The 26,587-nt window shown below is 31.0% G+C and overlaps 1 protein-coding gene across 10 annotated transcripts in view; it reads right to left on the reverse strand.

Moving 5' to 3' along the window:
• Positions 1–4,582: 4,582 nt before the first annotated feature.
• Positions 4,583–26,587, reverse strand: part of LOC148600077 (trafficking kinesin-binding protein 1-like) — a 70,135-nt gene continuing 48,130 nt past the window's right edge. For 8 of the 10 annotated variants that reach the window (XM_088559403.1, XM_088559404.1, XM_088559410.1 and 5 more), the window contains 15 exons: positions 26,422–26,498; positions 23,869–23,985; positions 21,796–21,893; positions 20,725–20,812; positions 20,459–20,537; positions 19,379–19,509; positions 18,853–18,927; positions 17,774–17,997; positions 16,909–17,124; positions 14,479–14,619; positions 13,562–13,725; positions 12,575–12,721; positions 11,572–11,671; positions 10,558–10,605; positions 4,583–8,695 (listed from right to left, as the gene is read on the reverse strand). In XM_088559403.1, the coding sequence (XP_088415529.1) occupies positions 8,146–8,695; positions 10,558–10,605; positions 11,572–11,671; positions 12,575–12,721; positions 13,562–13,725; positions 14,479–14,619; positions 16,909–17,124; positions 17,774–17,997; positions 18,853–18,927; positions 19,379–19,509; positions 20,459–20,537; positions 20,725–20,812; positions 21,796–21,893; positions 23,869–23,985; positions 26,422–26,498 (2,255 nt within the window). In that variant the 3' untranslated portion in view covers positions 4,583–8,145. Of the gene's footprint in view, positions 8,696–10,557; positions 10,606–11,571; positions 11,672–12,574; positions 12,722–13,561; positions 13,726–14,478; positions 14,620–16,908; positions 17,125–17,773; positions 17,998–18,852; positions 18,928–19,378; positions 19,510–20,458; positions 20,538–20,724; positions 20,813–21,795; positions 21,894–23,868; positions 23,986–25,362; positions 25,620–26,421; positions 26,499–26,587 lie in introns of those variants that run through there. The other 2 variants (XM_088559413.1, XM_088559405.1) reach the window with 2 other exon arrangements.

Raw genomic sequence — 26,587 nt, forward strand, 5'->3', positions numbered from 1 at the left:
TTTATATTATTTTGCCTCTGTGTTTTCACATTATACAGTCATTTTTTTTTACTTTTCAGCACATTAACTGTGACATTAATAGTCAAAGCCCATAGCACATGCGTGACATGCATTAATATGTTTCACGATGACAATTTGATAGAAACACTACTTATAAGATTTTGTTAATGGACATGGACAATATGGAAGAAGGAAAAACCATCAGTTTGTTAATCATCAAGAGATAGGATTCCCCCCACGATATATTCAGAATCACTTCGTGACAAGATGGAGGAAAAACACCGCTCATCGTGCAAGCATCGTCATCATCGAAGACCTATATAGTAAAAGATTACTTAGGATAATTAGAGATATTGAACACATATAAACGATTGAAACTTAGTTTGATTGAACAATATTTTAGAAACAGGACTTTCATTGAATATATTGATTTATAATCAAATTTATAGTTATATTGCATATTTGCTTGTTGTTATGTCTATTTTATTCATTTCATGATTCCAGGATTCCTTTCACTTTCCCATTGATGTAAATAGTCTGTTTTGTCTATTAGTGACATATTTATATAAGTGAAAACAAAGTACATGTACAACCATTTTGGTTTTCTAAGACTTCGAATCATTTTCTTTGTTTCATGTAGATTTGGAAGAACTTATAAATTCAGAAATTATTCCGATTTATATATTTTGACCAAGTATGACCAATTTGAAATTGCAATGCGTACTCGTCGTGTTGATATTTTTTTTTCTTAATGAGAAGAAATAAAATCGCATTTAAAATCTTGTCGTTACGGGAGATTTAACCATTTTCGAAAACTAAAAGACAAAGCCCAAAACAACATTGTTTTTGTCCGAAAAACGTTTTTCATCCAATTGTAATTATCAAAGGTAGACGTAGAAAATAATAGAAGTGATAAGACCTATACTACTTCCACACTCTCCAAAGAAGAGATTGTGGAAAACCATAAATCTGTGCTATCCTCTTTTGGTCTCTCCACCAAGGACGATGATTGTAATTTACCGTCTATGTAATGGATTTCAAAACTCCACAAGAATCCATACAAACAACGTTTCATAGCTGGATCTGCAAATGCACCACCAAACCTCTTTAACTTCTAAACTCACAGCTGTCAAAGATGTTCTGCAGTCCTTACACAACACTTGTTACTTCCGTAGTTGTATTAATGCAATGTAGATCTTGAAAAATTCGAAAGATATTTTGGAGACAATCAATTCAAGACTATCATCAGAATTTAATAACATTAAAACCTATGATTTTTCTACACTGTATACTTCTATTTCCCATACTCAGTTTAAATCCCGACTTAAAAACATTATACATCTTTTTTTTTCCCAAAAAAAAATGGTACACCTAGATACAAATATATAGTTTTTGGTACAGATTTCTCATACTTTGTAAGAAAGACTTCCAAATTATCTTCTAAATATACAGAGGAAGATGTTTACAAAATGCTAGAATTTTGAATCGACAAATTTGTTCAGTGTGGTTGACGCTTTTTTCAACAAACGGTAAACATTCCAATGGGAACAAATTGTGCTCCTCTACTTGCCTATTCCTTCACTCTTATGAGGCTGACTGTATAGCTGATCTGATCCGAAAGAAGAATATCGTTTAGCTAGATCCTTTAATCTCAGTTTCCGCTATATAGATGACGTATTATTTTTAAATAATCAAAATTTCGGGGTTTTGATACATCACATATACCCCCAAAGAACTTGAGATAAAGGATACTACAGAAATTCTGAAATCAGCCTCATATCTTGACGTGCACTTAGAAATGGATGGTAAAGGAAAACTATAGACCAAACGTTACGACAAACTTGATGACTTTCCATTTATCTGTGGCAAAATCCCTTCAGTACTTGGTTATGGAGTGTTCATATCACAACTCGCACGTTATGCCAGAGCTTGCCGAAACTACGCAGAATTGTTGTATCGCGCTAGAATTCTAACAAATAGGCTTCTGGAACAGAGTTATGTTGCTACTAGATTGAATTCATCACTACAGAAGTTTTATGGTCGTCATCATGAACTCGTGGATCGTAACGGTGTATTCATCTGGGCAATGAAAACTGATTTATTCAACGTTTCATAGTTTTCCTTTCGTCTACCCCGGACTTGAACTCGGCGGGTGTTACTAGAAAAGCAGAGGACGCTTACCTTACCGATGTACATTGCCTATGTTCCCACTTTTTAGAGGAGTCCGAGTTGTTCATTTGCTTTTGTTACTTTGTATGTGTGATTTTATTTAATTCATGTTGTGTATGTCTGTTTTCCATGTCTGTATTTGTCCCTGGATTACATTCTTTTGATTACCGCTATTAGCTTGGGTCCCTTGATTATTCTTTTACTCAAATAATAATTACAATAATGAATGCACTCAGTATATTCTGATTTACTTCACTTGGTTGTAATAAAAATGATGTGTATAGTAGATTTATTTCCATTATATTTTTTTCTTTGAATTACCTCCCTTCGATTGATCAAAGTGATAAAAATGAACAAGAATAACTTAGTTTAAAACAAATATTCCCTTCAGTATTATCTTCAACCTGCTTGTTGTTCTATTTGCTAAGTAGCATTATAATGGAAATTATGACTTAAAGTATATATATTTTTCATTTGTGACATATTTATATTTGTTTGTCTCTTTTTCACCTCATACAATCATTTTTTTTTTACTTTTGAGCACATTACCTGATTTATTTTTTTTTAATTTATTAGTTACCATATCAGTGAATGAACCAATTTATAACAGAATTGGAATTCGCCAACTCAGTGTTAGATTTGAATAAAAAGGAAACGGATCTTGTAATCAGCACACGATGTATCTTCCAATACACTCAAGAAGGGTCGTATTTTGGTAACTCGTGATTACCAACTGATTATTTTTATTTGATATACATTTTATATAGTTGGTAGATTATTGTCTATATGTTGTCATGGTTCTGATTTGCAAATGAGTTTTTGATTCGTCAGTGACATTAAGTCATATATATGCACTACAGAAATATTGCTATTGTGATATTGGACTCAATAAAGTGTGAAAAGAAAGAATGATTTCACATGTTAACATAATTTCATTGTCAAAACTAAAAATCAGCCCTACTTAAATAATAATAATAGGATAAATATATGGAAAGAGTGAATAAACGAATTATTTTCTCGAGTGCCGAAGAATGCCTTAATCAAATGAGTGAGCGGAAATTAAACAATAATGTTAAAGAAACAATAGAAGTCAGAAACATGGGACGGCTACCAGTTTTGTTGAGCATCAAGGATGGATGTTCAACAAACAACTAAAGAATCCCACTCCCATGCTATTGAGATAGTCACATCTGTTTGAGCAACCTAGTCTTTAACATCAAATATCGAACCAGTAGAATTCTAATATTTGAATATATCCTAAAGCATGTTCAACTATAAGAAACTTTGTATGAACAGAACTTTGTGACTGTAAATTGGGATATTTTGGTTGTAGTTTTATTTTGATTCATCTGGCGCCTAATTTAAAAGGACCAAATTCAACGTCTGCAAGAATTTGGACTCTCAATATATATTCGTGAATTATGATTGCTGAGCGAACGACAAACGATCTACAATAAAAAAAACCACAAAATTTGAACAGGCATTTCTCGTGAGAAAACCGCCAAAATAACGCAACGCCGAAATACCCCAATTTACGGTAACATTACAGTTTAATGTAAACGGTGTTCTAAATTATTGCTATTTTCACCGTGAACGGCAAACTGCGAAAAATAATACCAGCGGTATTGGTTGTAACAAAATATAATGCTTATTATTTTAGGCCCGCGAAAAATTATACCCACAAATATGTTCACTTGACAGAATTGTCTAAAATTAACAACCAAAAATTAATATATTCGCACGATTGCAATTATTTTTTTATTATGAATGCATATCTAATTTAAAAGTTTGTTGCATTTTCATGTGGGATCGTGGTTGGAATAAATCGTGATTTTGAATTTGGTAGTTTCAAATTGAGAAACAAATTGTCTTTTAAATTTATAAAAAAAAATTATAAAAAGGAGTGCAGGTCCTTATCTATTGTTTTTCTGTATTTAAGAACATTGACGAATATAAATTTAACAATACAGACAAATTAATAACTAAGATTGTGATAACCCTCCGAATGATACCTACTTGCAATAAAATCATACAATAAATGCTGAAGAGGGTAAAAAAAAATCATCGCTTTTTCAAACGTTTAACAGTTGTTGCTCTCTCCCTGTACATCTATATGTAGGAGGTGTAACTACTACACCGTGTGAAGTATTATAAAAAATCCATCAAATAGTTTTGGAGGAGATACATTTACATGTTTGAAACACCTGAATACAAGCAGTAGTATTATCTCCATTTGCTAATTTCAACAATAAGCGTCATGCTCAATGTTCATTGCCATAGTTAGGCATTTAAATCAAAATACATTGAAGGATTGATAAAAAAAATAATATCTTAAAAATACCTGGACAGATACGCAAAGGGATTTTTATAAACTCTCCAAACATTAATAAAGAAAAAAACAAAGAAAAAAAGGTAAAACTTCATCTTTATTGTACATTATGATATCTTAATTGTCTTGGTTTCTAATTAAATACTCAGTCATCATGAACCAAGTTAAAATCAGCACCGAAAACAAACAAAAACAACAACAACAAAATAAAACTTAACAAAGGAAACCAAAACACACACAATTTGTAGTTTTCTTCATCAATTTATATACACTAAGGGCAAACTTAATAAATGTTGCTTTGCTGCTTTCCTTCTTAACACTGGATTTGGGTAATTGAAAAAGAATTATTTTTGTTCAGAAGAAAGGAGTAAAAGAACATTATAACACATATTTTTTTTTAAAGAATCGTGCTGAAAATATAAAAAGGATCTCGAAAATTAACAAAAACAAAATTTTGAGCAGATAGATATTTGGTATTTGATTGACGGACAGTCTCATCCACTAAACAGCATTTTTTAAGTCTCTAAAAATTGACATGTCTGTTTTACACAAAGAATTGGAATGCAAAGCTTTGTTACAGATCATTCAAACCTAAACCATGCTTTTCACATTAATTCTGTAGATGATTTAGATTATTTACAGATGTACATTTGAGTCCATATAAATCTCAGACAGGAGGTGATTCATGCATATCAAAACCCTACCAAATTTAATTTCATTTTATTATTTAGAAACACTTAATGACCAAATAATCTTAGTTTGTAATTGGGTTGTTGCACTTATATAGATGGGTATGAACTCGGTTATTTACAAAAGTTGTTGTTCTTGATTGAAAGGACTGTTGTTACCGAAAAAATGAGGTATAAGTAGACTAAAAAGCATTTTTTGTTTGGGGGGTTTCTAGACCATGAATTGCCACTACTATAGGCAGTGTTTGAATTTTATAAAGACTGGTACTTAAATGACTGAAACAAGTCCACATCTAGTATGCTTTGTCAACACAGGAAAACTACACTTCAAAAACTATTTATATGGCAAATATGCATCTATACTACAAAAATATACTAAAGTAATAAAAAGAAATGGTACTTATATTTATCCAAAGTGGTTCAAATTTATTTAAGCCAAAAATATATAATTGTCACTTTAAATCTGGAAAGAGAATGAATGCTCTGACCTTTATGGCTATTTCAAAGCCAAGAGAAAATGTCAACAATAGATGCAAAAATATCTCCTATAAAGAAAGCATAGGCAAAAAAGATAAAATGGTAAAAGCACATAAAAGAGAAATAAATAAATCTGACTAAATAATACATCTGGTTTAAAATTGACATTCTATATACAAATTTCTTTTCTTTTCCCAGAGAACTGCAGAAGACGTTATGTACAAAAATATCTCTTTGAAATTTAAACTGACTATTTATTATCAGTAAGTTGAAAAAGTAACTGACTTTATTTATTTAAAGAAATGAAGTAAATCTAGGTAAAAAAAGGTATGAAAAAACTTTTAGAATAGCATACACAATGTGCTAAGTTCCTTACCGTTGGCCACAAGTTGCAGATTATTTTTTAATTATTCCATGACACACCTGGGCTACCATATTCTTCACTGTTAATTATTACAAAATATTTCGTCTTCTCAATTTCTCTATTGATATACAATGTATTAGATAGGAGAGTAGCCTAAAGCTGATCAAATTGTCCCAGACCAGAGAAAAAAACGTAAATATACAGAGTGATATGTGACAAACAAGCTGATTGAAAAAGCCAAATATAGAGTAAACTAGCATCTATTCAAGCACACAAAATGATTTTTTTCTACGTAAGGTTGTATTCATGAAATCATATGACCACAGGGATTCAAAATAGAACTAATCTAATGAATAAATAAACTTTCTTCTGTTGGAACTTTAATCATATGTAAAAAAAATGTTCCGAACCTTTAACTCTAAAAAATTAATTTTAACACCTGGGTCTTTTACCTGAAAAACTTTTACTTGACCACAAGGTTTTTGGACAATGAAACAAAAATGGTTCAATTCAATGTTTAGAAAAACTTGAAATCTGAATTCTGTAAAAATAACCCCAAGTTAATTCAATATCGAGCTAGTAAAATATTGACTTGGACTTAACTCATGTGAACTTCACTAGAAAAGCATTGACCTGATGTGTACTTCAATATTTTCAATTGATGACAAATGATTAAACTAATACTTTAATTGAAGATAAATCATGAAAAATAAAATGAAAAAACAAGAGCACTTTATACAAAGTACATATACAAAATAAGACTATTAAGTTATTTTTCTGTTAATTATTCAAGGTTATTGAGATCTGTAATCATAAAAAAAATTCAAATTTTTCAAGATCCTTTGGTCTGATTTTTTTTCTATAAGTTTTTTCAGTTTTTGAAGAAATGACCCTAAATTAAAAAAATATGTTTTAACCAAAAGATAATAATTACTTTTTTTATTTAATCATCACACAAAACTGCCTTTATATGTAATCACATAATCAATTGGCATGTCATGAGCACTTACAAAAAAATTGCATAATTTCACAATATACAAACATTGACCTACAAGTAGCTTGTACATGTATAAACATATCAATTGTATAAAATGTAATGAAAGACGTATTTCTCATATAAAAATGTAAACTACATTTTTGTTTTTACTTTACATTTAAATTCTAATGCAACTGTCATGTCTTGAAAGATTGATTAATGACATCCATCAATCAATTGATTAGCATTTAACGATTGATTTTTGAAATTAATCAATTAGTTGTCATTGGTGACAAACTAAGGGAGATAACCCTTTAATGATACCCAAGAAGTTAGACTTCAAATTCCTAATGTTAAAGGATTATGTCAGTTGCATTAGAATGTGACATCTATATTTAATGTTACTGCTTTCTTGAACTAATGGTTGCAACATTGTTTGATTGATTTTCAGTCTGATTAGCTTTTGCATTTTTTTTTGGTTTTTGATTTCGTTTTCTTTTAATGCAGGGATGAGACAAAAAGAATAATCTAATTTTGAATTAAAAAAATTCAAAATATCAATAAATATAGAAAGCTAAAATTTATCACAGGTCTAAAACAATTTTTTTTTACTCCAGCATTAAGTAGCAGTATTTCTAAGAATAATGAAAATTCTATATGTGATACACCCTAAAAAAGACTACAGTTTTCTTTATTAAGTATCATTATAGGTCTGTATGATATCTCATAAGAATCAGGGTTACATGAAAAACCACACGATATTTTCTGTTTTACTTAAGAATTTTAAACAAAATAATAATAAAAAAAATGCAGGCTTTCCAACCATGAACCACATTTTGCATGATTCTTACATGGAGTACTACTTAAAAGGAAATGCACTGTTACTATAATAATTGAGAATAATTTTACACTAACAATTTTTCTGTAATATTTTGCGTCAGTTAAAATTTTTTGCAACCAGTAGTGCAGGAAAAAGTAACTGCTGAACAAAATTTTGAATACAAAATGGCTACCGGCTGAATGCTACTAAAAGATTCTTGTATAGTTACATTACTGAACAGATTCTAGATTATCACATGATCATGGCATTATCACAAAATAATGTACATTGTAACAGGTTTATTCATTGAAAATCACAACTTCAAAGAATGCCATTACGTTGAAATGATGTCAAAGCCCCCAATACACTACTTCTGGTGGTTGGTCCAAAAATAGCAGACATGGTGGAAGTTGACCCAGAGGTCAAAGTTGAGTCAGGAGTTTTCACAGCAGAAGTTGGTATAGCTTTAGTCTCAGTGCTATTTGAACTATGACCCCAGCTTCCAAGATATCCATATAAAGAAACTCCAGTGTTTTTCAACTTTGACATGAAATTTCGGGAATGTTCATTTCCAGCAGGGACAGAAGGCACAGGGTTTGTTTTGGTTTGTGTGTCAGGGTTTCCACTAGATGGCACTGTGTAACAGTGTCCCATTGGAAAGTTTGTGGCTGTTTTATCTGAGACTGTTGAACTGTCAGAAGAAGCGACGATTGTTTGGTCGTCCTTTTTTTCATTTTTTGGAGACAGAAGATCAGATTCTCCCAAGATGGAGGCAAGTCCTAAACCCATTCCATAACTGGGTCCCTGGATTTTGCTGGGTGCCTGCTGAGAAGTGGCCATTCTTGGTGTACTTACTAAGGGAGTGGAAGCACTGAAAAGACAAAAGCAAACATGAACTTTAAGATAGGAATGTTTTGCTTCACTGAATGGAATCAAAATTTGAAAAATATGTTTGCATATCTAATTCCAAAATTTCTTGAAAAATGATTTTCTAAAACTAAAAATCATGAAAAAGAAACAAATACTTAAAAAAAAATGTATAAAATGAGAATATCTCCTCTCCAAAAGTCTGAAACAAATTTTTCTCAAATGTAGAATGACACAGCTTTTAAGGCGGTAGACCTAGGTAAAAGGACATCACTCTTGTAAATCATTAGTATGTCTGTATAACCCATTTTACATAAATTGCATGTGAGGCTAAGTTACTTAGATTTGTTTGCATTCAGTTTCAAATGAATGCTTGTACAGGTTGGATGAAACTGAATATGGTGCAAGCATATCACTGATTCCAAGAGCTAATAGTTTTTTTCATGAGAGTGATGAACCAACTGATTTGTGTGAAGTCTACATAGCAGCAATTGTGGGGCAAAATTTCAAGCAGCATGCAAAAAGTTATAAGCTTGTGTTGATGTTAAATATGCCATTGTAACAAGGAAAAACTTGCTCAGGTTGTTTGAAGAAATACTTGCTTATGATCAAAGATATATAATCCAAGCAAACTCTCTTTTGCTAAAAAACAACCATTTTAAAGGTTTTCAGATCTAATGTAACTCAATTGTCCTCATAGAGCATTAAGGACATAAATGTTTCATTGACAAATACCATGTTTTGGTGTGTATAATGCACATTTATGTATTGTGCGCAGTGCAATTTTGAAGGTCAAAACGTGTAAAAAAGTTTATTTAGACATAGAGTGCAGTAGAATTTTGGAAGACAAAAAGATAAATATTTTGCATTTGATCAGTCAATTTATTTACCTTGATCAAGTATTTCCTACATAAATGTGAAAGAAAGAGATTTCTATTCACACTTTAACATCATGTAAAGATCGGTAGCTACATAAATTGGATAATTTAAATATTGAAGCATGATTAAACTGACAAGGATGTATGATATGGCTTATATAACAAAATCAAAAGTCGGGAAAACCTTGACTTGGTTTTGGTTGTTACTAAAATTTTGTAATTTTTCATTTTAAAATATACTTCAAAGAAAGAAAATTGTTAGAAACAATCAACATATGTTTCAAAATAATCATTTTCAGCTGTAAAAGCATTAAATAAGGAGGGCTTGACAAAAAAGAACTTTGTTACTTTTTGGTTTTCGTTGTTCCATTTCAATTTCAAACTGTGTTTTACAGGAAAGAAATATTGTACAACCTATGTCTGAAACATGTTATTAAGACATTTTAACTTGAATTGAAAAAATATCATTCAAAATTCAATATTTAAAGACGTATTCGATGATTTGATGAACATTCCACTTATGGTTTGTTTGTTTTCTTTACGCAGACTCTTTTCTCTTATAAACGTCTTTTATTTCTTGGCCAAATCTTATATAATGATGCGTAATATCACACCCATGTCTGAAAATTATTTCTACGTAAAAGTATGCAATTATACACAAAAAAATATGGTTCATTTTTATTTATTTTATTCAAATATTTGTCAATTTAAAAAAATCAAGACCTTCTCTATTTCATCCTTATTTTTAGCCTACTGAAAAACATCATGAAGTTACTATCAAAATTTAACTACTTTCTTAGTCACTATTTTCTTGTGATATAAATATGTGACTTTTCAATGGAAAGTCCAATTTTGTTTAAAAAAAAATGGCCAAAATCTTATCCTAGAACCCCTTCTCCTATACACAATTCTATGGAAAGCATTTCTTCTTGAAGCATGTGCTCTATACACCAGCAAACTAGAGGCAGACTGACAAAACAAAACTCACTCTGTTAAACTCTCAATATCGGAGACATCATCGTCATCCTCTACATCACTGAAGAAACGAAAATACGAAAATCACAACAGGGAAAGCAAAACAAACAATAACACACAAAGGATGGAGTATGTTTATGTAATAGTTTGGCCTTAAATTCCAATTTTAATCAAATTGTTATTTACTGTTGTCCATTTTATCTTGAAAGGCCAATTTACACATTACACAAACTGCTCCTCTGTATAAAACATTCACAGTTGGAAAAAATGGAATGAAATGTTCTTGGAAAATTTTGCCCTCAATATAAAATAAAGTGGAGTATAAAAATATGATCTTTCCTTTCAATGTATTGTTCTTAACCTGTTAATTTTAAATCTCCTGGCATACAGTTAAGACAATTTATTTACACCAAATCAAAATCCAAAATTGATTGGTTCCAAAAAACTACAATGATAAGTTTGAATAGGAATTGAATAAAATTTAGCCCAACTTAAGAGTGACTTGTCAAAGATGATAAAACTACATCACTAACTTTATAAATTCATGCATAATTGTACCATAGGCTCATATGTACTTCAGTGTGATACAAGTAAGTCTTTTGACTCTTTCTAAAAAAAAAATGTCCATATTCTCATTACTAATACCTAATACCTTCCCCAGGAAGCACATATAAACCTAAAATTTAATATAAGCCAACAATATTATGCAAATGTGAATAATATAATTTGTGTTTATGTTTTGAACCATCTAAGAATAGGTTGTAGAATTGTCTCCCTTTATCCAACATTTAACCATCTGTCTTTTTTCTCTTTTTGTTTTTCATTCATAATTTTCATCCAAATACATATATACCAGTCTTAAAATCACACTTTCTTTCCCCACTCTTATCCTTTTAAAATCCCCTTCCAATTTTCAATTTCTTCTTTTTTTTAATTACCATAAAGGGAGATTATCATTTGAAATTTGATAAAGGGAGGTAATCAACAAACTACCTTTGACATGGACAAAAACATCTGTGACATTTACCTAACGCTACATGAGGGATGTTTCACCATTGAGTTAGTGAATGTGTTGATTGTCCAACTTTCCTGAGGGCCATTAAATGCAGGGAAGGAGTCAAAGTCATCTGAAAAGAGAAAGAGGATAGTTTTAAGACGAAGGCAGCAGGCAAATAACATTTCCTTAATGTTAAATTATGGAATATAGAGTACATTCGAATCATGCACGTTAAACACAATTTAACTGCAAAGAATTATTTTAAATTCAGTGAAATCTGTCTTAACTAAACCCCTTTTAAGCTGAGGGATATTTTGTTTTGACATGTTTCACTGTGACACAAGTTTAAAATGTAGAAAAGCTGATATAAAGTGACTTCAGAAGACATGTGGTTCTCAGTTTCTCAAAGTTAGGGTAAGACAGGTCTTACTGTATACAGAGTGAAGCACAAGAGAAAAACCGTGATTTGGATGAAACAGGTTAAAAAAGTACTGAAGCTGACATAAAAGAATTTCAGACACTGTTTATTTTTGACAAGTTCAATGCAGTTTATACAGAATTTTGTTAAGACAAGTTTCAGTGAAATAAAATGTTCAAGCCTTCAACGCATGCTATAAAAAATTCCTATGTTTAGTATCCCCAAATATCACTACCTTTTATAAAACATGTATATGACACTTTAAGATGAGTAAAGGAACATTTTTTTTCAGCTTTCCAGCAGGTTAATCAGTTCTTACAAATGGAAATGTTATTGTACACATGTATTTAAGGAGGTAGACCTATGGTAAGGGACACAACTCAGACTTGGACTGATTTCATTCTGTTTCAAATGAAAGCTTAACAGGCTTTGGTAAAACTGAATATGATACCAACATATCACAGATTTCAAGACTTATGTCCCTTACCCTAGGTCTACCTCCTTAAAGGAGAAATAAAATTGGCTAATTAACAATTTCTAGAATAATAGAAAATTTGGACCTGTTTCATCATTTCTTTAATATTTCATATCTGAATCCCCTAAAGACTAACTAACCATCCTCCTCCAGATCACTGAGATTGTGCTTTTCCTCTTCAAGATCAAGTTTTCTCTCTCCCTTAATCTGGACACCTGGTCGAGATTCAAATATTCCACCAATGTTTGGAGTAGCAAGCTGCTGCCATTGTCTCAATGTTACTGAACCTATTACAATATGAAAGATTCACTGTTTTTAGGCATTTATTAATAACAGTCTAAGACAAAATTTTGGTACCTATTTGTTTTTTTTTAAATGTCATTCTCTATAAGAATCAGGCAGTGGGTAAAACATGGTATGAAAAAAAACCACCCTTTTGAAAGTTTAATTTGACTATTTACACCATCAGAATCAAGAAAGATTTTCCATTTAACTTTGGTATATTAAATCTTAGTTCCATTGAAATGCACTGAAAATGAACATTTCAAGGGCAGACAATTCTATCAAAGTTTGCATTTTTCTAACATTCTATAGAGAAATTTCTGAGCAAATCCAGTGATGCAGAGATCAAATAATAGTCCTTTCATATAAAGAAATCATCTTTGAGAGAAATTATATCATCAGATCTGTAGGGTTTTGACATGTATGTTTCTATTTTTTTCACATTATGCCTAATTCTTACAAAGACTGCTACTTAACATCTAAAACAAGGTTCACTCTCAAAAGTTTACTTCACACCATTGTTTTGCAATGGCTGTCATATTACATGATAACATTTTTTGTCAGTCCTAGAAATGTATGTTCACTGAAGAATATCTAATTAACTTTCTATTTCAGTACTAAAAATATATGATCACTAAAATTTAGATATCTAATTATCTCCTCTTGCAACCAAAAATCATTTTCATGCTGGTCATTATAAAAATAACCCAACCTTCATACAAAACTTCATCTAAACCTATTAAACAGTTAAAAGGAGAAGTATGTGGACAAACAGACAGACAGACAGACAAACAAATAGTGACTCGAAACTCTGTTTATATGAGCATTATAATTAGTATACTAACCCTCTAAAGGCTTGACAATTCTGAGTTTTTCAGGAAGCCTGTAATATGGGTTACTACTTCCTGTCATGCTGGACAATCCAGACAAGCCACTAAGTCCACTTCCTGTTGAGAGAGTACTGTCTGGTGTTTGACATACTCCTGGTGTTGAACCTTCTGTCTCAGACCTGGAATAAAACAGATTTGTTTAAATCTGGTTAAAAAAAAAAGTACCTTTTCATAATTAAATTATATCTTTCAAATGAATTCAAATGTAAAGGGACCGACTTGTCATGCACATTTTAAAGTTTTCAAAACTTTACACAATGATCCAGTTCAAATCTTGTTATAAAGTTTAGACCTGACTTGATGGGTAATATTAACACCAAATTTCTAAAAATGGTTCTATTGCTTTGTTATCAGAATATCACAACCCATTTAGAGCTTTTCTGTCAAAGAATCTGACAAAATGTGTATGAGGTGTGGCAAATTAGGAAAAAAGACGGTTTTATTGCATTATCTTATTATTTTATACCTCATAACCTCCAGAAGTAACCATCAAAGTGTTTGTAAATTTTGCCTTCTTAATATATTGATAGGTCATATTTGGTTGAAATATGGACAAATTTCCCTGTATAAGCAGTAAAAAAAAATAAATATCATGTCACAGAAGCTTCTGGATAAATTTAAATAGCTTTTGGGTTGTTTTCTGGCTGAATGGAATATATTACAGGGAAAAAAAGATCAAATTGAACAAAAATGTGTCAACCATTGCCTGATTCTTACACAGAATGTTACTTAAATATATAGGTATATACATGCCTTTTGAGCTGACCGAAAAAAAACATCAACCACTGATGATTATATTGGGTCAAATAGACTTGGTAAGAGAAGGGTTATCATTTTAAAGGTTTATGTTTTTTAATGTTACTTATTTATACCTCTGTCTCTGTCTTTTGGTCTCATCTTCTTTATAGTCCTGTTCATTGAGCTCATTGGCCCTTCTTAAAGACAGCTTTCTCAAGGCTGTTTCAAGGTCATTAGATCCTGGTATACCTGGTCTACCAAGATTATTCCTGGTCCTGAAAAAAAAAGTCAAGGTTAATAAGAAGGTCCGTAGACCTGAGTTTACATGGTGTAACAAGATTTGCCCAGTCCTGAAAATGAAGATCAAAGTACAAATCTTAGTTACTTGACTCTGGACCCTTGTATACATGTTCTACAAAGATTGTTTCTAATCCTGATAATAAAAAGTGAAAGGTCATATTTGTGAAACAAATTTGTTCCAGATATAAAGGTCAAAACTAGATAAGACATCCAAATTTCCTATGAAGAGGATATAAAGCCAGTTGAGCATTCAATACTGTATACTGCGAAATTTTCATGGCAAATTTATTTTCACAGTAAGATCCATGGTGCGAATATCAAACTGTCATGAATACTTTTTTTTTAAGGAACAGTATAAAGCAATTTGAAAACATCTTGATTGCAGAAACCGAGAGAAAAAAATAATTTAACAAAATAAACTACAAAATAGAATTCAAACAAAGCTGTTCTCTTGCATGATTTGGAACAAGCATATATAAGTACAGGCACGGATCCAAGAACTGGCGTACCAGGCGTAAGCCCCCCTAAATCGGTAAGAAAAAAAATTTTCATCCTATGATATTTTTTGCCTTGCTTTGCACGGCATTTAACTCAATTTACTTCATTACCAACATGTTTATTCATTATTTTAAACACAAACAATATCAGTTTTATATATTGTAAATTGCGATATGCTGTACACGTGTTTCAAGGAGTAACCTCTCATCAGCAGCATTTAAATGAAATATATAGGAAGATCATAATTAAAATATTAGTTGTATACCAGAAGTATAACCAAAACTATCGAAAGAGGAAGCCAAATCCATCACCAAAAGGTTCTACCATATGCAATGCAAGGAATGAAGCCTCAGTATTTTGCATATTTTTAAAAATATTTTGGAATACTGCAAGTTTTCATAAATATAGTAGATAAAATGTGTGATATTATTCAGGGTCAGACAAGTCTGACTACTGGGTTGGTGAATACCCTCGTGGACCTCATGTCCACCAGCAGTGGTATCAACAGAGTAGAAATAACCATAATTCATGTACGTACAGCTTGAAGGTGCGAAAAAAATGGCATTTTTATTCCATGCCCTAAAAGTTGAACAATAAATTCAGAACACCACATAATTTATTTTACAACTAGTTATCTTGAAAAGGACAGCAAACATCTGTAGATGTCATAATGTTCCTCATGACATGATGTTAGTATATTGTCATATTACTTCAACTGTAATGTTCACAATGAATCATATTTTCATCTTTTTTAATCTTTTAAACTTTGAAGTGGCTATACATCTGTATAAATTGACAAACAAGCCTACTTCAAGTCATTTATAGTACAGAAAATTACCTTTCAAACAAAACAAGACTTTCAATTTCTGTTTTTACTTTCTTAGCTACCCCATATACCAATATTTCTTTATAAATTGACACACAAACATATTGAAATGTATTTATTGGGAAATGTAAACTGCAATAAATGTATTTATTGGGAAATATTATCTGCAGTATATGTATTTATTGAGAAATATTCTCTGCAGTATATGTATTAATGGGAAATGTAATCTGTAATACATGTATTTATTGGGAAATGTAATGTGCAATACATGTATTTATTGGGAAATGTACTCTGCAATATATGTATTTATTGGGAAATGTACTCTGCAATACATGTATTTACAACCCTGTGAAGATTTTTATATACTGTCAGTAAACTTATTCGTGGGTATTGTTTTTCATGGCTTTGTTAACTTGGTTAGTTTGTGAATTTTAGAATTTGTAAATTTGGACATGTCTTAGATTTTTACATGAATATTATATCATAATGGGAATTTGAATTGGTCCTTGGACCAAAACATGAAAACTATTAAAAATACAAAGGTACCCCATGTACATTTGGGCTTTTACAGTACATAGTCCTAGTCCAATCTTAAACATATCAGACAACAGTAAGATGAAAAACATTCAAATAATTCAATCAGATAAATATGTAAGAAAAGCTACTGGTTACTATTATTGGCTTCAATAGGATAGAGCTAAGGGAAAAAATCCTACTATATAATTAATCCAGATGGTATTCTGGTTCCAATTACTTCATAATTATCAAAATGAGCTAAGGGGAGAAACCTACCAAAATAATTCATCCAGATAAATTAATACTGTATATTCTAGACCTCAATTAATGTTCTTAAGAAAGAGCTAAGGGAAAATTCATCTAGATGTTATACTGTTTCCTATTACTAAATGATCATAAGAAAGAGCAAGGGGAAAAAACTTACCCATATAATCCATCCAGATCACTTCCAGGTGGATTTTCTGGTCCCGAATCAACATCAGAGAAGTACATGGAACTCCTGTTTGAGATGGGGGCAGATTCAATACTTTCATTTAAACTGTAGTTAGAAGCCCCCATTGAGGTACTACGGATTGATGGACATCTGGATCCGGATTTTTTGGCAGCTTTCACAGTCTCGAAAACTTTCCAATTATGAACTCTGAAATTAGCAAGTAAATCCTCAGTCACAAATCTTGCATTAAATTCTGGAGCAGCTTTTGTCTAAAGTTATGTGACTCACAAAATTGTTATTTTTCATTACTTTAAATTTAAATTCAAATAGTTAAAAGCATTTTAAAACTGTAAAGATTAAGTTCTGGTGAATTTCCCATCTGGTTGAAAGGGATTTATCTATCTAAGCATAACCATGGCACAAACAAATAGCATAACTTTTTTTCTCTTTTTCAAGATTTTTCCCTCTTTATAATAAGTCTACTCCATTGAGCACCTTGTCATAGTTTTCCCTTCCTCTTCAGTCTACCCTGGACTTGACTGTTTATGAACAACTCAACTGGTGTTTCTAGAAAGCAGAGGATGCTTACCCTACCAGTGCACCTAGTCCATGCTCCCATTTTTTTAGTGCTCATTTACTTTGATTCTTTGTACATATTATTTTGGTTATTTTATGTTCTTTATTGAGTGTGTCTGTTTTCACTGTCTGGTCTTTTTTACCTTGTACTCTTGTACTCATGAACATGCGAGTTTCTACAGTTCAAGACATTGGCTTTTTTAAAATTAAAATTTTCTCCTGTTTTAAGACATTGCCTTCTTTAAAATAAACCAGCTTTTTTATATTAACTTATTCTTACTTTCTCTCTGCAGGAGAGTATCCTTTTGGGTAATCAATGTCTCCTTTAAGTGAACTCTCTAACTCAGAGGCTAGAGAGTCTGAAGGGAGACTAAGGAGAGACGATGACATATAGTTATGTCTGACAGCTCCAGGTTTCTGTTTCCTTCTGAGTTGTCTGACCTCATCTTGAGAAACCTCATACAGTGCAACCAACTCATCATGTTTGTCTTTTAATTCTGCAATCTGAAATTTAAAAAAAAAATTTAATTAAGGAGGCAGACAGAAGGTAAGGGTAAGGGTCATAACTCTTGAAATCAGTAATATGTTTGTATTACATTCAATTTCACCAAAACTTATCAAGCTTTCTTTTGAAACAGAATGAAATCAATCCAAGTTACTTTGATGCCTACATGAGATTGATGTCAAATGCTGAATACATGTTCCAATGATTTGTAACAGTCGTGTCCCTTACCCTAGGTCTACCTCCTTAACTGAATCTCAGAACCATAATCAGTTGTTACAACAACCTCCAACATTGACGCAATCAAGTGCTAAAAACTGTTCAAAACAAGCTCTAAATTGGTTAACCACCATAAAAGTCAGAAAAGTTCTGTCAAAATAACACCCTCTTCAACACTAACCCTTCCTTCCAAAACAAAAAGAAAACAAAAAAAAAACAATCTAATTTGCACTTTTTTTTAATTTAGGTAAAAATATTATGCAAATTTACAATTACTGTGTTCCAAACATCTAAAAATGTAGAAAAAGTATTCAAACTAAACTTTCTTATATTTTGTGACTTTCTGAGAAATTTTACTTACCAATATTATCTTTTTGAAAATTATGATAAAAAAAAAAAAAAAAAAAAAAACACTATTGTGAAAGTACTTAAATTCGTGGATACCAATTTTCGTGGATTAGAAAAAAACACAAGTTCGTGGATTCTTGAATTCGTGGATTGGAGATTTTCAGTAAACACATCTATGGAAATCTCCTTTTCTTTGGGAACCAAATTTCATGGTTTGGCCTACCCACGAAATCCACGAAAATTGGTTCCCCATAAACATTAGTACTTTCAAAGTATGACTTAAAACATACCTCCTTAGTAAGAAATCTTTGAGATTCTTGAGAAGCTACCAGATGTTTCTGTAGTTCTAAATTCTCAGCTGTCAACTGCAATATTACAAAAAATTTATATTGATACACATACTTATACATATATATTTAACTGTATATAAAAATAAATCACTACTTTAACTAATAACTCGAATATTCAAATTGAAATTTAAAAAGAACAGAGGTGTTTTCCTTTAAAATAGTGAGTTTTTTTTACCATTTTCCAATTTCAAACAAAAATAAAAAAATATGACTTTTTTTCTAAGGACTGGATGTGTTTGAATGTTCCATAGGAAACTAGACACATCCAAAAGTGACATTAGAGCGTTCGAGAACCTAGAAATTATTATCTGGCCTAAGGCCAAATAAAACAACAGAGGGCCTGAGAATCATGAAATTATTATTATCTGGCCAAAGGCCAAATGAAACAACTGAGGGCCTGAGAATAAAAAAATTACAATTATTTGGCCTGAGACTTTTAATTCAGTGTAAATAAAATATTACTTACTACTTTGACCTTGAGCTGAAGGTCAACTACCTGACCCAGTAGCCCAGTTATTTCTTCTTTTTGTGCACTGTTTTCTTCTGTCTTTCTACCAAGTTCTTCTACATATAGTTCTAAATCCTTCTTTACTTCAGCTGTATAAAAGAAAAATCATTCTGAACATTTACACAAAGCAGAAAACAATATCCCTAATGTAAATATACTGCACACTTCTAAATCATTCTAAACTTCAGTTGTATAAAAGAAAGATTATTCTGAACATGTACAAAAAGCAGAAAAATAATTCCTAATGTGAACAACCGGTACTTTTCTAGTGTTTTAACTTTACATCTGTCGTCTTTCGAAAAATACCCCTCTTCTCAAAATGATATATGCTTAAAGTTGTGCTTTTTGATTAAAGTAAAAAATCTTTTTTTTAGGTTCTTTGGTAGATATTTCATGTACTTCTTAATGTGGATATTTGATCAAAAGAATAGACCCTGCTTTGAGCAAGTGTCACTGGCTGAGCTGGATTTTTAATGTGGTAAAACACAGAAGCAATAGCCAGCAATAATAAAGTGTATAAACCCACTCACACATTTTATTCTGACTCCAAACAAACCAATCATCATTTTAACTCTTACATGTGTGCTTAGCGGAAGGGTAGTAACTTACAATTTTCAAGCTTTGTTATGACCGAGATTGGGATAAAACCCACAACCTTATTCACTCAATGAGCTTTATTTACATTTAAATAAGAATTCATGGTTTTCCTTCCCTTGTTTGTCTACCACGGACAAGACTTTTTATGAGCAACTCGGCGGGTGTTTCTAGAAAAGTAGAGGACGCTTACCCTACCGGTGCATCTGGTCCATGCTCCAAGTTTTTGGTGGAGTCAGAGTTGCTCATTTACTTTTGTTACTTTGTATGTATGATTTTAGTTACTTTATGTTCTTTGTTGTGTATATCTGTTTTCCATGTCTGGTCTTTGTCCCTGGATTACATTCTTTTGATTACTGCTATAACCTTGGTTCCCTTGATTACTCTTTGATTACCGCTATAACCTTGGTTCCCTTGATTATCCATAGTGATTATGATACTTACCAAACTGTTGAACACAGTCACTGACAAGCTTCGCTTCTTTCTCTTCATAGTCACAGGTTTCAGCAGAGAGCTGAGCTGTCTGTAAACACAAAATAAAATATATTTTAAAATTGGAAATGTAATTTCTACCATTAAATGAAATTTTCTAATTTCAGGTTTCGATATTTCATTTAAACATGAATGTACTAAGTGAAAACCTTTACTTGATATTCAGCCACCAAGTTATTTACTTTTTCATTAGTTGTTTTTAAAGACGTAACACAAACCTCTAGTTTCAGCTTTACATTTTCTTCTTCAAGTGATTCAACCTTTTTCTGAAGTGACTTGACTCCACTTGAGTGCAAACTGTCATCACTGTAAAATAATTAACTCAAATATAGGCAAAATCTTATTATCAAAATTACGATAAAATTATCAAATTTACAATATAACAAAATTTCTATTTAGAAAACAACAATTTTCCTTTAAACTGTTACAATTTTAATGAATGTTTATTTATTTTTACATAATATTTTCAATGAATCATACACAGGCAAAATTATTTCACATGATTTTCACACGAATTTCACATGATTTTCACCTGAATTGAGCAAATAAACTAAATGACAGAGTTCACATGAAATTCGGGTGAATGGAGCCTTCATGTGAAATTCACACAAAATGTTCACATGAAATTCGTGTTTAGTGAATTTCACATGAAAATCATGTTAATTTCATGTGAATTTCACATGAATTTCATGTGAAGCTAGGTTAACATGAATTTCACCTGAAAAATATTTGCCTGTGTACGTACTGTACATGTAAATTTAGGACAAATATTGTAATGTTTTTATTGAAACCAAAAATATGACTGACTTAAAATATGTAATAATTAAATATTAAATTACAGAATATTGAATATTACCGTTGACATTTATTTCTCAGAAATCAAAAATAAAAAAGTGTATTATCTAAAGTACACAATAATATCTGAATATATCACAGTATTTCAAATTATAAAATGGAAAATTTTATTCTACAGACTCACAAAGTGAAAAGGTTAATACATAATACTTAATAACAGCGCATTATGATAATGAAGGATTAGAAAGGGATTGAACAAGAAAGAAGAATAATTGCAAGTTCCACACAACAGAAATAAGAGATAAAATAATGACTGCTAGTTCTTGCACTGGAAAGGATAATTTAATGACTGCAAGTTCTGAGACCAAAAAAAAAAAAAATAAAATAAGTATTGCAATTTCTGAGACAAAAAAAATCTTGAAGAAATTATGATAGTAAGATCTGAGTTAGAAAGAAAAGGATAAAATAATGATTACATATTCTGATAATATTACCTTAGACATTCATCGTCTGGTGAAGCACTGACCTCATACTCTGTGAAAGCTTGTAGTAGACTCTCTTTTAATATTACCTCATGTTTTAATTGATTGACCTGAAAAAAAATAAGACAAGACATGAGAATTTACAGTAAAACCTGAACATTTTCTGAAGACTCTTGAAGATGTACCCTGCTCTGTTTAAGAAAAACAAGGATTTAATAGGAATTTAAAATCTTTTAAGGTCTTTCATGTTAGAACAATATCAGTAGAAAAAAATAGATGGATCTGTGTGTGCTCATGTACTTTTATGCTATGAAATTGATAAAACCAGAGGAGTTCAAAATCTGACCAAAATGACTGAACATGAGCATACTATACCAGTTTCAAAACCCTGAGTAAAACAACTCACTACTCTAACTTCACAAACAGGATATCAGTGTAATCCAACTTTTCAAAATTCCAAGTATTAAAATTTTAACTTTTGTAAAATTAAGTCATCAGCCCTGAGTAAACCAACTTACTGCTCAAACTTTACAAATCTTTAAATCCAAACAAGTTTGGTTTAGAAAGTTTATAAAATTCCATGGATTAAAAATTTTCCCTTGGTAAAAAGTCTATGATGATTTATAACAGGTGCCAGGATATCAATGCAATATTATTCTATTTGAAATAATATGATTGTAGTTATGTTAATTGTGACTTCCAATACTCGGAGGATCTTCTTACAGAAAACACAAACAATTTTAACTAATCTTACATCTAGATGGCAATTCAATGCCTTCCCAATATCTCATAGTCTACAAACCTGATAAAGGTCTTAAATAAAATTAATGGATATTAATCATGCTTTTTCCAAATTCATGTGGAGTTGATTCTAAGGAGTTATTTTCATCTCATCCAGTTGTGGGTTTTACAAAATTTAGTGTCGAAGTTCATATTGATTATGTCATAACTATAGCAGAAAATAATTGTGTTTACTAAAAAGTCTGATGTGCCAAAAAGATAACTTAAATAAACAATTATACATTTATTTAACCAAACAGCTATTTAAAGGCCTTATCCTAATATCAACAATAAGGTAAAAGAATTATTATAAATGCAGTTTCAATTCAGTTTCTTTGGCATGTCTCCTGCGTGTAACTCCAAACTGGTAATGTGATATCAACAACTTCAACAGAAATAAAGTTATATGTAAGGAAAACATTTCCATTCTTCCTGAATTCTATTCCAACTTTCCAAGACGTCCTTTTTCATTACTAGTTGTAGAATATAAAGCCTTCCCAAAATTTAGATGAACAAAACTTACAGAACACTGTATTACAAATCCAAGAAAGATGGTTGCTAATATTAAAAATTGCAAACAGGACTGAAATCGCAACAAAATATTTAACCATGAAAATATAAGGCTCTAAGGTTATGTTAATGGTACCTAAATTACCAGGTCAAAGTTCGTCAAACAAACATGAATATGTCTAGTAGTTCTAAAATTCCCTTTCTTCCACATTTTTCTAGTTGAAATATTTTTTTTTTAAATTGTAGATAAGTAAATCCTTGCAAAGTTTTAATTATTGCAAAAATTAAAACAAGGCTGTGCTCCAAAGTTTCTAAAGTGCCAAATTGCAATATATGTAATTACAACACCCATTAATTTCTGAATTTATGGTTAGGGATCAAATTTACTTTTATGAATGGAAAGTTCTTAACTTTTCATAGATTAAAGTAAATGGTCAACCTAAGATTTAAAATCAAAAGTTCTCAACAGTTAGTGTCAAATAGAAGGGATCAAAGTCTTGGACCTGATAAATAAAATTTCAGGGGTTTAACTTAGAAATTGAAGGTCCAAGACCTCATTCCCTGACTAATACCAGTGCACCTGGTCCATGCTCCCAGTTTTCCATGGAGTCAGAGTTGCTCATTTACTTTTGTTACTGTGAATTTATTATTTTGTTTATGTTCTTTGCTGTGCGTTTCTACTTACCATGTCTGATCTTTTTCCCTGGATTACATTCTTTTGATTTCGGCTACAATCTTGGTTCACTTGATTACTCTTCTGAGCCCTGATGGTAAGAAATCAGACTATTTCCTTACCTTATCAATAACAATGTTGAGTTGATCCTCTAATTCTTCATTTTTTCCCTCTAATTCCTGGTTCTTTGTAAGTAAAGTTTGTCCAATACGAGCAGCAAGTTCCAAATCTCTCTCTTTCTGCAAAAACAAAGTTACATCCATGTTAAATTTGACAATATTATTAAAAGAATTTTCAGGTTTGCACAACAGGAATGTTTGTCCAATAAAACTGACAAATCTGAATATTTCTCCTTCTGCAAAAACAATGTCATTCATCGTATAGAATTTTCAGATATGTGACTAAGAAAAGTTTGCCCAATTCAAGCTGAAAAATCCAGATCTCATTCTGCAAAAACAATATAACAACCATGTCACTATATTATTCCAGATCTTTAAGGTATTTTCAGGTGTAAATCTTGGTAAAGTTTGTCATGTAAATGCAAGCAGAAAGTTTCACTCCTCTCTTGTTAAAAAGAAACATTGATCCACTCATGTACTATTTTATGATTAAAGAATTTTCATGTGTGTGACTTCATCTCTTGACAAAGCAAAAGAATTGCATCTTCAAACCTTCAAGACTCTTAGTTACCACGATGCACTGTTAACAGGAAGTTCGCACTCCATTTCACCATATTTACATGGCCGTTACATATTACACTACATTATTTGTATAATTCACTTGAATTAACAGGAAAAAAAAACAGTTCAACAAAAATTTACAATTTATGAAGCTGTATTTGTACGGAAGAAATTTTAAGCACATTCTTTTTTACAATATGCACAATTTAGTCCAAAAATAATGCTTCATGCTTGACACCTCTGTATTGTTTACAGTTTTGCACAAAAAGTGCAAAAAAATTATTGTAATGGCATCAATCATTTAAAAGGATGTGCACTGTCCTATTTTATAGAAACGATGGGGTAATAGCATGTATATAAACATTGTGGTTTTTAAAAGTACTTAATGTTGAAGAGAAGTATATGTTTAAACAAAATTATTCTAATACCATCAATTTGTATTTACATTAATGCAAGAAAAACTATAACATTTGATATTAATTTCAATTTTCATTTTGACAGCAAATAGATACTACCATGTATTTTTTTAAAAGGGGGGAGGGCAATTAAGAAAAAAAAAACACTCAAAGAATGCCCACAATTCTTATAAAATTTCACACATGAGAAACGAAATGAAATAAATAAAAAAGAGGACATGGAAAACAAAACTTCCAAACCATAAAAATGTAAAAATCTACACAAATACAGCTTCTTCCCTCATTTTTTATTTTAAGATACCTCACAAAATGATTATTTTTCCAAATGTGTAAGGTTTAATTTAACAAATAGTATTACTATTTCATAACTTCCAATTTCAGAACTTGTTCAGGATATTTTAACTATTTATGACAATACAGTGCTGCTCAAAATTACATAGTTTGGTAAAGAAACAAGAAAACGATAAATGTTGAAACAGCTGATATTATGAAATCTGCGTATAGTAATTTGAAAACTTACTATAGAAATAAGCAAATCCATTTTCTATCAAGAAAACTATATCAATATTCCAGAGAGAAGAAAATAACTCCAAAATAATACAATTTATTATAAAATAGTGTTCCATCAATGAGCATTTAATCATTATCTGCAAAACAGATTCTCCGTACAAATATCGGGACAGATCAGTCCTCTGCAGAGATGTTAAATCTTCCTCGTTTTCAGCATAATTAACATATTACATAATTTGGCTGGATTTACGATACAAATGCTGGGGACTAACAAGTTTGGCCTGAAATAAAACTGCCAGTAAATTTACAATCATGGTGCCTAGAAAAAAAATTTAAATGACTACAATTTGATTGGCCAGAATGTTGTTTAAATAAGAAACTGCCTATATATGCAAATCACTTTGATATTCGTCCAGATTTTATGACAGACAACATCAAGGATTTTTCAAAACAAATGATAAACACCAAGGTATACTTTCATAGAAACCCACTGTAACAAAACATGAACTATAGTAAAACTCGTCTTATGAATGACCTTTCCTTGGAGAGCAAAATCATGATTACATAAGAGAGGTGGTCTTTATAAACAGGTTAATTCCATGTGGAATGCACCATATAGGGATGCTTTAATACAGTTATACAAAACAATATACCGGTGTGAACAGGTTGTGATTAGATAAGTTTGACTGTACTTTTGACTATATTTGACACCAAATGTAATTTTCAACGACATGTTGCAATAATGACAATAATCAAAGGTTCAAGGACATTTTTTACCAAATAATTCTTGAAATTAAAAAAAAATTCCAACAAATAAAGGGGAAAGAGTTTATGGGTTCAACTGCAAGTCATTTCATATTTGTAAATATAAAAAAAATCTGACAAATAAAAGGGAAAGAGTTATAGATTCCAACTTCTAAAATGTCACAACTCTTTCCAATTTAAGCCTTATATTAGCCTGAGCTTGGAATCGCAAAAACAGCTGATCTTATGAGACTTTCAAAGCCACAAAAATATGACTAACAGCCCTCCTCCTTTTATTTCCATAGAAACATAACAAACAACTTACTTCTTCTAATAATCTATTAACAGCCTCAATATCATTGTATGTCTTTGTCATCTGTGTCAGCCTCTCACCACACAGGACTGCAAAGAGAAAGTAAGTCTATAAATAGCATGCAAAGTGAAAGTACTATTCTATATTTAGAAATTAGCTTATTTGAAAAATAAAATTT

This window comes from Perna viridis, chromosome 13 (assembly GCF_037379345.1).
Source record: "Perna viridis isolate PV_CMFRI_1.1 ecotype Kerala chromosome 13, ASM3737934v1, whole genome shotgun sequence".
Taxonomy (NCBI): Eukaryota; Metazoa; Mollusca; class Bivalvia; order Mytilida; family Mytilidae; genus Perna; species Perna viridis.